Source organism: Triticum dicoccoides, chromosome 2B (assembly GCF_002162155.2).
Source record: "Triticum dicoccoides isolate Atlit2015 ecotype Zavitan chromosome 2B, WEW_v2.0, whole genome shotgun sequence".
Classification (NCBI taxonomy): Eukaryota; Viridiplantae; Streptophyta; class Magnoliopsida; order Poales; family Poaceae; genus Triticum; species Triticum dicoccoides.
The window spans coordinates 520,991,367-521,003,661 of record NC_041383.1 but is presented as its reverse complement, the minus strand read 5'-3'; the positions used below and the strand labels follow the sequence as shown (position 1 = coordinate 521,003,661).

General features: G+C 44.7%; 2 protein-coding genes across 2 annotated transcripts; one reads left to right on the top strand and one right to left on the bottom strand.

Annotated features, from left to right (window-relative positions):
• The first annotated feature begins 284 nt into the window (after positions 1-284).
• LOC119364598 (copper methylamine oxidase-like) lies at positions 285-7,131 on the top strand. Its single transcript, XM_037630077.1, has 12 exons — positions 285-817; positions 2,992-3,101; positions 3,192-3,497; positions 3,759-3,871; positions 3,978-4,308; positions 4,398-4,613; positions 4,701-4,937; positions 5,236-5,421; positions 5,635-5,775; positions 6,222-6,490; positions 6,579-6,660; positions 6,790-7,131. Exons 1-12 carry the CDS (start codon positions 610-612, stop codon positions 6,913-6,915), a joined length of 2,325 nt encoding a protein of 774 aa, XP_037485974.1. The 5' UTR covers positions 285-609; the 3' UTR covers positions 6,916-7,131.
• An 803-nt stretch (positions 7,132-7,934) lies between these two features.
• LOC119364597 (F-box protein At1g70590-like) lies at positions 7,935-11,466 on the bottom strand. The gene is made up of 4 exons (XM_037630076.1): positions 10,819-11,466; positions 9,790-9,923; positions 9,188-9,370; positions 7,935-8,549 (listed from the first exon to the last, which is right to left on the bottom strand). The coding sequence occupies exons 1-4, from the start codon at positions 11,384-11,386 to the stop codon at positions 8,376-8,378; spliced, it is 1,059 nt and encodes a 352-aa protein (XP_037485973.1). The 5' UTR covers positions 11,387-11,466; the 3' UTR covers positions 7,935-8,375.
• Between the last annotated feature and the right edge of the window lie 829 nt (positions 11,467-12,295).

The following is a 12,295-nucleotide window of genomic DNA, read 5'->3' as shown; positions in this document are numbered from 1 at the left end:
TTTTAGTTCTAAATACATTTATTTTTATCAATTTCTGTAACAAGTAATTTAGGACGGAGGGAATAAACATAGAGAGTGCTTTTTGTGGAGTGATAAACATTTCAACAAATTTTTTCCCCTAACGGCCATGGCCGAAGCCACGGTCAGGGTACGGTTGCGTGTGCATCTAGCCGAGCGAATGAGCCGGAAGTATCCTGAATCCAGGCCAGCCCACCCACCCAGATCGCACGCCCGGTCACCTTTCCCCTCGCCTTTTATAAATGCACGTGATCCCCCCGTCGCCTCGCTCTACAGAACATCCGACGCCCACACCCCAAACCTCTCTCCGCTCCGCTCCTCTCCCCACCGCCACCACCACCACCACCACTCCGGTGTGAGCTAGCACGATCCTCGGCTCTCTCGCGGAGAGGACGGGTGCCCGAAACCCTGGCCCGATCCCGTAGAACCCCTAGACGCGGAGGTCCTGACGCGGGGGAGTGAGAGTGGGAGCGGGGGGAGGACGAAGGCGCGGGGAGGCGGAGGCCTGTGCTGTATGTCAGATCGTGGGATCCGGCGAGGCGGAGACGGCGGAGGAGACTACGGACACGATCAGCTCGCGAACCCGCTCCAATGGCCTCAGCTCAGGAAAAGGCGGCGCTCTGCTGCGGGGGCCCCGCGCGCGATGCCCCCAGGGCGGCGATCGCCGCGCCCGGGAAGGTCTCCATGTCCGCGGCCGGCGGTGGCGGTGAGCGCGTCGTCTCCGCTGCCGGGGGCGGCGCCGTGATGGACGACATCGCGTCCGCGGCCCAGCCCACTACCGCCAAGGCCTCCTCTAAAGGTATATACGGAAAACTCGGGGATCGCCACCTCCCTTTTTCCCTCTCTCTCTCTCTCCGCCTCTCACTCTCTATCGATCGGGTTGGATCATGCGACTGATTTGCGAGGGACGAGGGTGTATGATTGATCTGTGTGAGCGGGCGCAGTTGATCGGGTCATGGGAAATGGGTGCCGTGCGGCGCATGGATGGCGAAAGCTGGGTAAGGCACGTGACGGTGTTTGTGTCGATCACGATTTCTCGTGGGGTCATATGCGACTGTGGGAATGCAACCCAGTAGTGGTGGGATCTGTATAGAGTGCGTAGCTCTCCACTTCCCGTTTGCATGCAAGCGCAAAGATGAAGAAGGATCAGCCAATTATTGTTCTAGGACCAGATTCGAGATGCAGGAACTAAAACCAAAATGCGATTTATACAATTATTCACATAGTTCTGGTTTGTATGCAATCGGGGTATGCAGATCGCCATGCATTGTTTTGTAGCAGGGGCATTGTTCATCAGCATCATCCTATTAGATCTTTTAGTGACACTAATCGACCATATCAACATTTTTTTTTTGTGGTTTACAGTATCTTATTTAGGTAACGTGATAATTGAATAGTTGGGGCATGACGTGCTGTTGGCTGCCTACTGTGGGCTGTGCTGTCACAAACATTTCTAGTTTTTATTTTGTTGTTCACTGTTCTGGCTTTTGTGCTCGATAGTTGATAGTTGTTGGGGCTTGAACTTTTTCTCTGATCACTAGTAGCAGTGATCATTTTGTTTTCCTCTCACTTTTTGGTTGATGCTGAGGTTTCGTATAGGGAAAGCTGGGAAAGTGTGAGGGATATATATATAATGATGTTACTTGTTAGTTGACAATAGATGGACCAAAAAGCTTCTTGATTATTTGAGTGATGGGGCCAACACAGTTTTTTTTACTTTGGCATTCACACTTTCTGGATGCGCCTCTAGGCACCATGGACAAGCTGATCAGGCAATCTGATCTGCCTGGCCCGCAGAGTGGCCTGTGAACATATTATCTCATTGTAGTAGTGTTTGTGGGGGGCTGCTAATCATGCACAATAATCTGTCGGGCTTGGTTGGCAATGGACATTCTTAAAGCAGTGTTTGTGGGTAAAGTTACGGCTAAGCTCCCATGTAGGGACATGGTTTATCTGCACCGTCCAACTGCATCGTTTTGCAGTGTGCACACGTTGAAGGCTTGATAGTTGTCTGATGAGACCCATTCTAGCTGGTCTTTCAAGTTCATCTTACTCTCAAAGATTTGTAGTTTTTTGTGGTGTCTGACAGGATTTGAATATGTAATATAAACCAAAATGATCATTAAATATCAAACAAATCATTCTTGCCCATCTCTTCCATTTAGGAAATTGACAAGACAAGCACCCTGTTTCATTTTGTCTGAACAGATATCTTCACGGAAAAAAACATTTGGAAACGGACATAATTTAACCTTGGTAGCCCATCTCTTCGGTGTAGGAAATTGACAAGCACCCTGTTTCATTTTGTCTGAACAGATATCTTCACGGTTTTTTTTTTGGAAACGGACATAATTTAACCTGATATTTGAAATGTCTACGTTTCAGCTGTCAACCATTAATTTTTGTATTATCTAGTGAGAGGACTGTACATAATTGATGCTATTATTATGTGCTTTGTCTAATTAGATAACACTGTTTTCTGATTTAGTCTACACAATCGTTGTTGGTAAAAATGATGTGTATTTTCATATCTATGTTTATATTATTTTTTTCTAACTAAGAACCTACAAGATGGAACGTTAGTGGATGGAACAATATTATAAGACTTGCATTCATACAGTATGCTCCATGTCAGTGCAGTTTTTTAGTTGCTTATAGGAGAGAGGTCAACAACAGCCATTTCTCTATCAAGTGCCCCTTTTGCCATCCTGATATGCACATGGAGCATGTTGCTCTTGACCTGCCAAATTTTCTATTATGAATGCTTGACCTATGTCATTGAAGAGCCATGTATATCCGTTGCTCTATGATTGGTGTATGTGCCTTATGTGTTAAAATTTGTTGGAAGTTATTTGAGTGAGTCCACTAGGGATCAACTATTATAGTAGTTTGAAATGTATGCCATGTCTTAGCTGAACTATATCATACTATTCATTCCATTCCTAATGTTCTGCTGGGTGAAAAACAATGCAGGGATACCCATAATGACGAGAGCTCAAAGATTCCACCCTTTGGACCCATTATCTGCTGCCGAAATTGCAGTGGCTGTTGCAACTGTAAGAGCCGCTGGAAAATCTCCTGAGGTTTGTCAACAAGAATCTTTCTGATACCTATCCAGTTCTCCCTGTACAACCTTGAAAAATGATTTGACAAGCAGCATTCTAAAATTATAGGAACGTGACAGCATGCGTTTTGTTGAAGCTGTGCTGCTGGAACCAGAAAAGAATGTTGTAGCATTAGCCGATGCCTATTTTTTCCCGCCATTCCAACCATCACTGCTCCCTAGAACCAAAGGCTCTGCCGTCATTCCGAGCAGGTTGCCTCCCAGGAGGGCCAAGCTTGTTGTCTACAATAGACATTCAAATGAGACTACCATTTGGATAGTAGAACTATCTGAAGTGCATGCAGCTACTAGAGGTGGACATCACAGAGGGAAGGTGATATCATCTGAAGTTGTTCCAGATGTACAGCCTGCAATGGTAAGCCTACTTAATTTGTTTAAGTTTCATTGTCTGAAATTCCAATTGTTAATCTGCGAACCAGTTACTCCATATACTAGTATACAATGATATGCAACCATTGTACCACTAATGGTTGCTGCCAGATAACAGTTCTTTAGTTCTCCAATATTTGCGCCTACGCATCTGCCAGAACAGTCTCTTTTGACATTCTTTTGAACCTTTATGCAGCATTTAGTTTGAAATATTTTCTTATGATTTTTTAATTATTATATATCACAGGATGCTATGGAATATGCTGAGTGTGAAGCTACTGTCAAAAATTATCCTCCATTTGTTGAAGCTATGAAGAAAAGAGGTGTGGACGACATGGAACTTGTCATGGTAGATGCCTGGTAAGCTAGGTGCCGAAATTTTATTCCATCGCATTCTCCATTGTGGGTTATCTTTCAGCTTTCATCATCATGTTATTTGATTTGAACTTCGCACATAAACCGTCAGGTGTGCTGGCTACTACAGTGATGCTGATGCTCCCAGTCGCAGACTTGCCAGGCCTCTAATCTTTTGCCGAACTGAGAGTGATAGTCCCATGGAGAATGGTTATGCTCGTCCTGTGGAAGGGATCCATGTTGTTGTTGATATGCAGAATAATATTGTCATAGAGTTTGAAGACAGGAAGTTTGTTCCTCTGCCTCCACCAGATCATTTGAGAAACTACACTCCTGGAGAAACTAGAGGTGGTGTTGATCGAAGTGATGTGAAACCTCTTATTATCAATCAGCCTGAGGGCCCAAGCTTCCGTATTAATGGCTATTTTGTGGAATGGCAGAAGGTACATGGTTGCTTAATGTTTAACCTATCATTCCAGTATTAAAAAACTTGTCACCTAGAGTTAATAACACTTTTAATGGTGTTGAGCAGTGGAATTTCCGTATTGGCTTCACCCCTAAAGAGGGTTTGGTCATCTATTCTGTTGCATATGTTGATGGTAGCCGTGGGCGTAGACCTATAGCTCATAGGCTGAGCTTTGTTGAGATGGTTGTTCCTTATGGAGATCCAAGTGAACCACATTATCGCAAGAATGCTTTTGATGCTGGAGAAGATGGACTTGGCAAAAATGCTCATTCTCTTAAGAAGGTCATTTGCTCAGTTCTAGGCGTTTTTTTCTATTTTATCAGTTTGAGTTTCATCTGACTATATTATCTATCTTTTTTGCGTGTATAGGGGTGTGACTGCTTGGGTTACATCAAGTATTTTGATGCACACTTCACGAACTTTACCGGTCATGTGGAGACAATTGAGAACTGTGTGTGTCTGCACGAGGAGGACCATGGAATCCTTTGGAAACACCAAGACTGGAGAACTGGTTTAGCAGAAGTTAGGCGATCAAGGAGGCTCACGGTGTCATTTATCTGCACAGTTGCCAACTATGAATATGGTTTTTACTGGCACTTTTATCAGGTACTATTCGAATAGACTATTTGAGATTTAGTAAATGCATATTTTGAATCCAGCTCTTCTATTGAATGGTATGATGCATCTATGTTCTACTCCCTCCGTTCCCAAATATTTGTCTTTCTAGGCATTTTAAATGAACACAACATACGGATGTATGTAGACTTATTTGAAAGTGTAGATTCACTCATTTTGCTCCGTATGTAGTCACTTGTTGAAATCTCTAGAAAGACAAATATTTGGGAACGGAGGGAGTATGATTTAGTTATTGTAATGTAACTATTAGTTTTTTCCTTGGTTATAGGATGGTAAGATAGAAGCTGAAGTAAAACTTACTGGAATTCTGAGTTTGGGAGCTCTGATGCCTGGGGAATCAAGGAAATATGGTACAACTATTGCTCCTAGTCTGTATGCACCTGTCCACCAGCATTTCTTTGTTGCCCGTATGGACATGGCTATTGATTGCAAACCTAACGAAGCTCATAATCAGGTGGGTCCCTTTTTATGCTTTTTCTTATTATCAAAATGCCATGAGAAACTAGTTCAAGAAATGGACCACTGCATGCATGTACTAAATGGAAGTTGATTGCTAGCTTCATGCCTTTTGACTATACTAGCCTTGTAGAATAACTTTGTATTCCTTCTGTACAATGCACCCTTAAATATTTGCATAGTGCATTTGACGCGCTTGTTTCTATCCCAGGTGGTTGAAGTAAATGTCAAAGTCGAAAGTGCAGGCACAAATAATGTGCACAACAATGCTTTCTATGCTGAAGAAAAGATACTGAAATCCGAGTTGCAAGCAATGAGAGATTGTGACCCTTCATCTGCGCGACATTGGATTGTAAGAGCACATACGTAGTACTCCCTCCGTCTCAAAATAAGTATCTCAACTTTGTACTAGCTCTAGTACAAATTTGTACTAAGTTCAAGACACTTATTTTAGGACGGAGGGAGTACATGCTTGTTTGTTCTCTTCTTTTTATCATGTCATTGTCGATTATTCATGGCAACACATCAAATTATAATCATCCATGATAACAGATCATATCACATTGTGCATAACTGCAAGCGTTTCTTCAGAATTTTCTGTCATCAAGCAGCTGCATATCTCCTGATTTTCTTTAGTGTCATGTCAGTAACGACATACCAGTTGCACAAGAAGCATGTCAAATGTTATCAGCACCATGTTCACACCTCTCAGCAAAGCACTTTATTATTTGTTTGGGAGCCTTGGGGCAGCTGATCATACTGCTTTTCCTTCCATGTTTCTTGTTTGCATTTGATCAGGTTAGGAACACGAGGGCTGTAAATCGTACCGGACAACCAACTGGTTTCAGACTCGTGCCTGGTTCAAACTGTTTGCCATTTGCTCTGCCCGAGGCAAAGTTTCTTCGAAGAGCCGGGTTCCTAAAGCACAATCTTTGGGTGACACCATACAAGAGTGATGAGAAGTTTCCTGGAGGGGAGTTCCCCAACCAGAATCCACGTCTTCACGAGGGTTTAGCTACTTGGGTGAAGAAGGATAGACCCTTGGAGGAAACTGACATCGTTCTCTGGTACACATTTGCCTTGCACGCTGATATCCAGCATTGTTTCTTCAGTTTGTAGTTCATGATCGTTACAACTGAAATTCTGCATCTATAGGTATGTATTTGGGCTCACCCACATCCCAAGGCTGGAAGATTGGCCGGTCATGCCGGTGGAACACATCGGCTTCATGCTCATGGTACCACAGTCTGAGCCTTTCAAAATCCTCCTTCTATAGTATACTTAGTTTTGATTCCGGAGAGGATATCGTAGCCTTCTGTCATTACTTCGCGATCTCAGCTGAAAGTGCGCTTGTTTTCTCTTGCAGCCACATGGATTCTTCAACTGCTCGCCTGCTGTTGATGTGCCTCCTGGCACTTCTGATGCCGCCGATGTCAAGGAAGCAGAGTCGCCTAAGGCCATCCAGAACGGGGCCCTTGTTTCCAAGCTCTAAGCTTGGCAGCTCTCCTCAAAAGAAGAAACTGGCAATAAAAGTTGTTATCTCGTGGTCTGTTTCGTTTTCTGTAATAATATGTTTGTTTGCTGCACTGATTGATTGTGAATGTTGAGCTGCACAAGTAGCATCTAATAATCTCTGGACTGGCATAATGCCTGCATAAATAAATGTGTGTTGCCATGCCTTCTTTTGGGGCCAATGATTATCATGTTATCAATCATTTTTTACTGGACTGGCGTAAACTAGTTTCACATCTTCTCGCAGACTTCTGAATTTCTGATCAATGTTCATACTTCAAAGGGAACGCCGCAAAGGTAAGTCTATAGTGAAGTGCAACTGTATATAGGCAACGGAACTAGGCTGTACAAGTTGCAAGCACAATGTTCAGTCAGAATTACCGCGAGTCAACTGACGCAACTAGGTGGCATTGCTAACGTAAGCACAATTGTACACGGGAAATACCCTGGTGACAGTGCATCCTATATGCACAAAATAATTTGGTAATTACACAAGAGTCGAATCTTTTCTGGAAACAAATATGATCAAGTATTGTACTTGTGTAAAAAGTTTCGCCAAGAAATAACTTGTGTTGACTTCAGGGGAAAAAAAACGAGGACAAATAGCATGAACTTGTACTCCCTCCGTCCGGAAATACTTGTCATCAAAATAGATGAAAATGGATGTATCTAGAACTAAAATACATCTAGATGCATCTATTTCCATGACAAGTATTTCCGGACAGAGGGAGTACATAGCATTCGATTTTTTTTTCTGCCCAGAATACATTGAAGTCATTCCTTGGCGAAACTTTGTATATAAGTACAACACTTGTTTCCAAAAAAGTTTCATTCTTTTTACTTCTTGCAATTACGAAATTTAGCGCATATAGGGTGCATAGGCCTGAGAGCCATAAATTCCCTTTCCGGTACACGCCATTATGGCATCAACACTGGCACGCTTCTCCAACATTTCATCACGGCGGTTCTACTGACAAGACATGAGCACATTTGAAAGCATACTATATATCTTCAACATTTCTTCAATCACCAAAACAAAGATGCGATGCAATTCTAGTAGTACTCTCTCCATAAAGAAGTGTTTAAATCACTAAAGTAGTGATCTAAACACTCTTATATTTCTTTATAGAGGGAGTAGCGCCCAATTGTTTCTACTGATCACCAAGATGCAATGGTTCAGTCTACAGGTCACCTGAACCAAACCATTTTTAAGCTGTACTATACAGTTTTATCCAGCATTCTGCTGCTTCGTATCCTTCATTGCCATTTGACCAACTTCCCCGTCACAACTGCAATGGTAGGTTTTGCGAGCAAACCAAGGAGAAGGACATGAAGATGATTTTAATGTAGATGTCCTTTGGGAAGCGCCTGCCTTGGAAATGATGTAGTCAATGACCAGCTCTATAAAGGGGTTGCTAGTATTTGGAAGGAACCATCTGCTCATCTTCTGGCAGAGAGAGATTTTGGTCGCCATCTATCAGCATCTGAAAGAGCACGTTGGGCAATCGCAGGAGAGAGTGATTCGAGTATTACATCTCTCATATGCGAGGCGGCACTTTCTCCAAGGCGTGTTGCCAGCTCTAGATACATAAGAGACCTGACCTTGTCTCCTGCCTAAACAACATAGGCATCATCATTAGAAGGATGTAACAAGAAGATACAACAGGTAATGCATGACTTCAAACACTTGAGAATCAGTCATTAAAATGTTACAGACAGTGCATCTGACCTTTCTTTTCAGAGAAAGAAATAAAGATAAGAATGATTGGCATATCACAAATATTATGTGTGTCAATGGCCCAGCTTGTATACGATGCTGACTTTCACTACCAGTGCAGGCACTGTACCATGGTTGCTTGTTCTCAATTTTCCCTAATCCAACCATCTTGACAAAGATATTATATACTGCTGCTTTCGTTTCTGTCTACCTAGGTCTCTTTTGTGAGAATATATCTATGCAAACTAAACCAACATCAAAATGGTGTGGTTTGGTGTAGGTCCTAGGCAGAAAGTCAGCTGCTCCTTGCCCCTACAATTGTATGCAGCCTGAGGACTTCTAAACTAAAACAACGAAGCATCACACCGTGGGCAACGATTATGCATTGATAGATGATTAGATGTAGTGGCACACAATGCAGGATGGTAGGAAAAAATAAGTACATACAATGAACACATCATTTCTTCACAAGAAAACCATTCCAAAATGAAAATACATGCATTCCCCAGGAATAAAAGGAAAAAGGATGACATACCGCACAGAGTTTAATACCAGACTCATAAAGAGCCTTTCTGTGACCACAATCAGCAGCTAGTTGCAGCCACTTCTTTGCACGCACCGGATCCTGTGTAAACCCTTCACCAAAGCCGTAACACAAGGAAACATTATACATGGCTCGTACATTCCCTCCTTCTGCAGCTCGTAAGTACCACTTTGCCTGCATTTACAAGTTTCTGTCAGTTTGAAATGTAAAGGTAAGAACCTTAACACAATTGCTACAGACGGTAATCTTGTATCGACCAGTTCATGTATTATGATGGATCCGGGTGATATAATCCTGAAAACCTTGGTAGGGTGTCAAGATCAATGAATCCGTTCTCTAAGCGAAATTCAACAACTCAAAGCATGAAAGCAACAAATCAGCTCAAAATCCCCATTGAGCTAAAATAAGAACACCTAGACACTGTCTAATGCAGAATTAGTTCACATAAGATGCGCTACCAATAAATCCCACAGAAACTAGATATCAAAACAATGAAACTGGTTCCACTTGTAAGCATCAGGAGTAACTAATTACTTTGATTTGGGAATTTTTTTTGAAAATCACAGCTGTGTAACACAGAGCTGGTATCTTACAGCTTCCCGTTGATTACGCTTGATTCCTTTTCCATTCTGCAAGCAGAGGGCTAGGTTGTACTGGGCACGAACATTGCCTGCGGATGCAGCTGGATAAAACCATCTAACAGCTTCCTCGGCCTGGGGTGGATCAGCTGTAGTGTAAAGAGATTTGGCAACATTGTCAGTTCTGAATTTCTAATGCTCCGAGATGAAGAGTTTGATTGAAAACAAGTTGGTAAAATACATAAAAGGTATCTCCTCTGCGAGTTAGGTATTTATCACTCTTTAGAGGTTATAATCAGACTGAAAGAACCCGAGACTTTACTTAAAAGGCCAGCAGAACCCCAGAGTTCTTTTTAACACTCAAACTCCTTTTATTAACTAGTGATCACAGTAGCATCAAATACAAGCAAATGGGTAATACTCCCTCCGTTCCTAAATATTTGTCTTTCTAGAGATTTCAACAAATGACTACATACGGAGCAAAATGAGTGAATCTACACTTTAAAATATGTCTATATACATCCGTATGTGGACATTTGAAATCTCTAAAAAGACAAATATTTAGAAACGGAGGGAGTAATAGGCACTAGGGGCATCATGAAACCAAGTACTAAGAGAAGAAAACCTAGCCATTCTAGCCAACTCATGCGCCACGGCATTTCCTTCCCTATGACAGTGCTCGAAATGGACCTGAATAAGATCCCGAGACATATGGTAGCAGTTATCAAAGATTGCAGCCGCCGGTCCTGAGAAATTGCCACCGCCATTCATTGCGTTGATCACGTCATTACTATGGAGTTTATGATCAACCTGGAGCAGAGCCCCAGAGTTTACCTAAAAGACCCAGCAGAAGCAAACGCCAGAGCCAGAACAATCAATAATTCCCCATCGTCTCGGACTGCGCGGTAAACAAATCTAATCACGCCTGCCAATCTAGGATAGTATGGGACCAGACAAATTCGTCCTAATAAGATTGTACTAACCATTTTGCTACCCGCTCGAACAACCCTCCAAGAAAGGAAATATAGGCCAAATCTAAGATACCTTCGAGGTAGGACACTCCGAGATTGCACATGCCGACAGGGTGTCCCAGCTCCGACGCCGCCTGGTAGTACCCCACCGCCTCCTCCCGTTGTCCCTCTTCCCAGCACATCAGCCCGGCGTCCACCATCGCAGCCGCGGACCCCAGCCTCGCCGCCCGCTTGAAAAGACCCAGCGCGCTCTGTCTCGCCGCCTTGCGCCCCTCACCGTCGAGTCCGGCGGGAACGGCTGAGCCGTGCTTGAGGCGGCGCCCGTGCGCGTGCAGCGCCGCCGCCTCGCGGAGCGGCTGCAGCGCGTCTCGCCACGAGCGGCACGCACGGCTGGCGGCCGAGACGTCGGCGGCGCCGACCGCGGACAGCGCCCGGTGGAGGAGCTCCGGCGGGAGGGACTCGAAGTCTGCGCCGGAGCAGACGGGGGCGTTCTTGGGCGGGGGAGCCGGCGGCTCCGGCTTGGGCTTCTTGGAGTGGCGGCGCCGGCGCCGGCGTTGGGGGTCGGAGGACACGCGCAGCCGGGAGGAGAAGGGCGCCGGCGAGGGGTTGGGCGGCGGCCAGGTGCGGCTCGCGGCGTCCATGAAGGGATGGGGACGCGTTCAGCCGCCCGGCGTTCGGGGGAAAGCGGTTTGGAAGGACGGGATTGCGAGGGTGGGGTGTGCACCAGTGCGGTGGCCGGGGAGGTCAATGGACTGCGGTTGGGTTAAGCCGGTTTGGTCTTGATGACCGGTGGGGCCCTCGTCGAAGCGGCCACGTAATTGGCCCGCTGACAGTGACACGTCGCGGTCGGCTGCCAAGGATTTTTTATAAGGAGTCCATTACCCACTTACTTTGGACAAGTTGCGAATTATTATTTTTGGATTAACGTGATCCCGAGCCGTCCAATCTTTAGAGGAGAAACCCGTCTCTCTACTTGAAACATTTCTTTTAAATAAGTTTGCAACATCAAAAACATCTTCAGCATGAACACAACTCAAGCCGGCAATCGGCTCGGGTTTGGCCGGGTCGACCTCTACCAGACCCATGCCCGATCACTCTATCGGGTCCGTCCTAGACCCACGCCCCTACCCATGGGTCTGGATGTTAATAACCTAGTACTGTATTGGCTCAACTAACAATCATTCAAAGGTTACAAACTATTTGTGGAGGAACTGGAAGCTATCTAAGGACTTACCCTCACTCGGTGGGCCATCATCATCGCAAGAGGCCCAAATCAGATGGTAGTAGGATTAGGCAATATAAAAATGGCTAGGAAGGACCACAAAATGGCTGGGTTGAATGGATAGGCTTTGGCCTTTGGCTGGCGAGGTGTGTGTATCCTCTCTTCTGTTCTTGTATTGCTCGTCTTCTTCCCCTCTCTCCTCCATGAACCCATAAGATTCTACTTGCCCACAAGTCGATGTTGTATAGCGTCACCGGGATCCCATGGTCGACGTGAACTTGACGTCAGTTGAAGAAGTGAAGGCTTATCGAGGAAGACAACCATGTGA

Coding starts and splice junctions, on each gene's coding strand:
- LOC119364598 (XM_037630077.1), top strand. CDS start 610: ATGGCCTCAGCTCAGGAAAAGGCGGCGCTCTGCTGCGGGGGCCCCGCG. Junction 818..2,991: donor CGCCAAGGCCTCCTCTAAAG/GTATATACGGAA, acceptor AAAACAATGCAG/GGATACCCATAATGACGAGA. Junction 3,102..3,191: donor CCGCTGGAAAATCTCCTGAG/GTTTGTCAACAA, acceptor CTAAAATTATAG/GAACGTGACAGCATGCGTTT.
- LOC119364597 (XM_037630076.1), bottom strand. CDS start 11,386: ATGGACGCCGCGAGCCGCACCTGGCCGCCGCCCAACCCCTCGCCGGCG. Junction 9,924..10,818: donor CGGAGTGTCCTACCTCGAAG/GTATCTTAGATT, acceptor TTTACACTACAG/CTGATCCACCCCAGGCCGAG. Junction 8,550..9,187: donor CTGGTATTAAACTCTGTGCG/GTATGTCATCCT, acceptor TATGTTGTTTAG/GCAGGAGACAAGGTCAGGTC.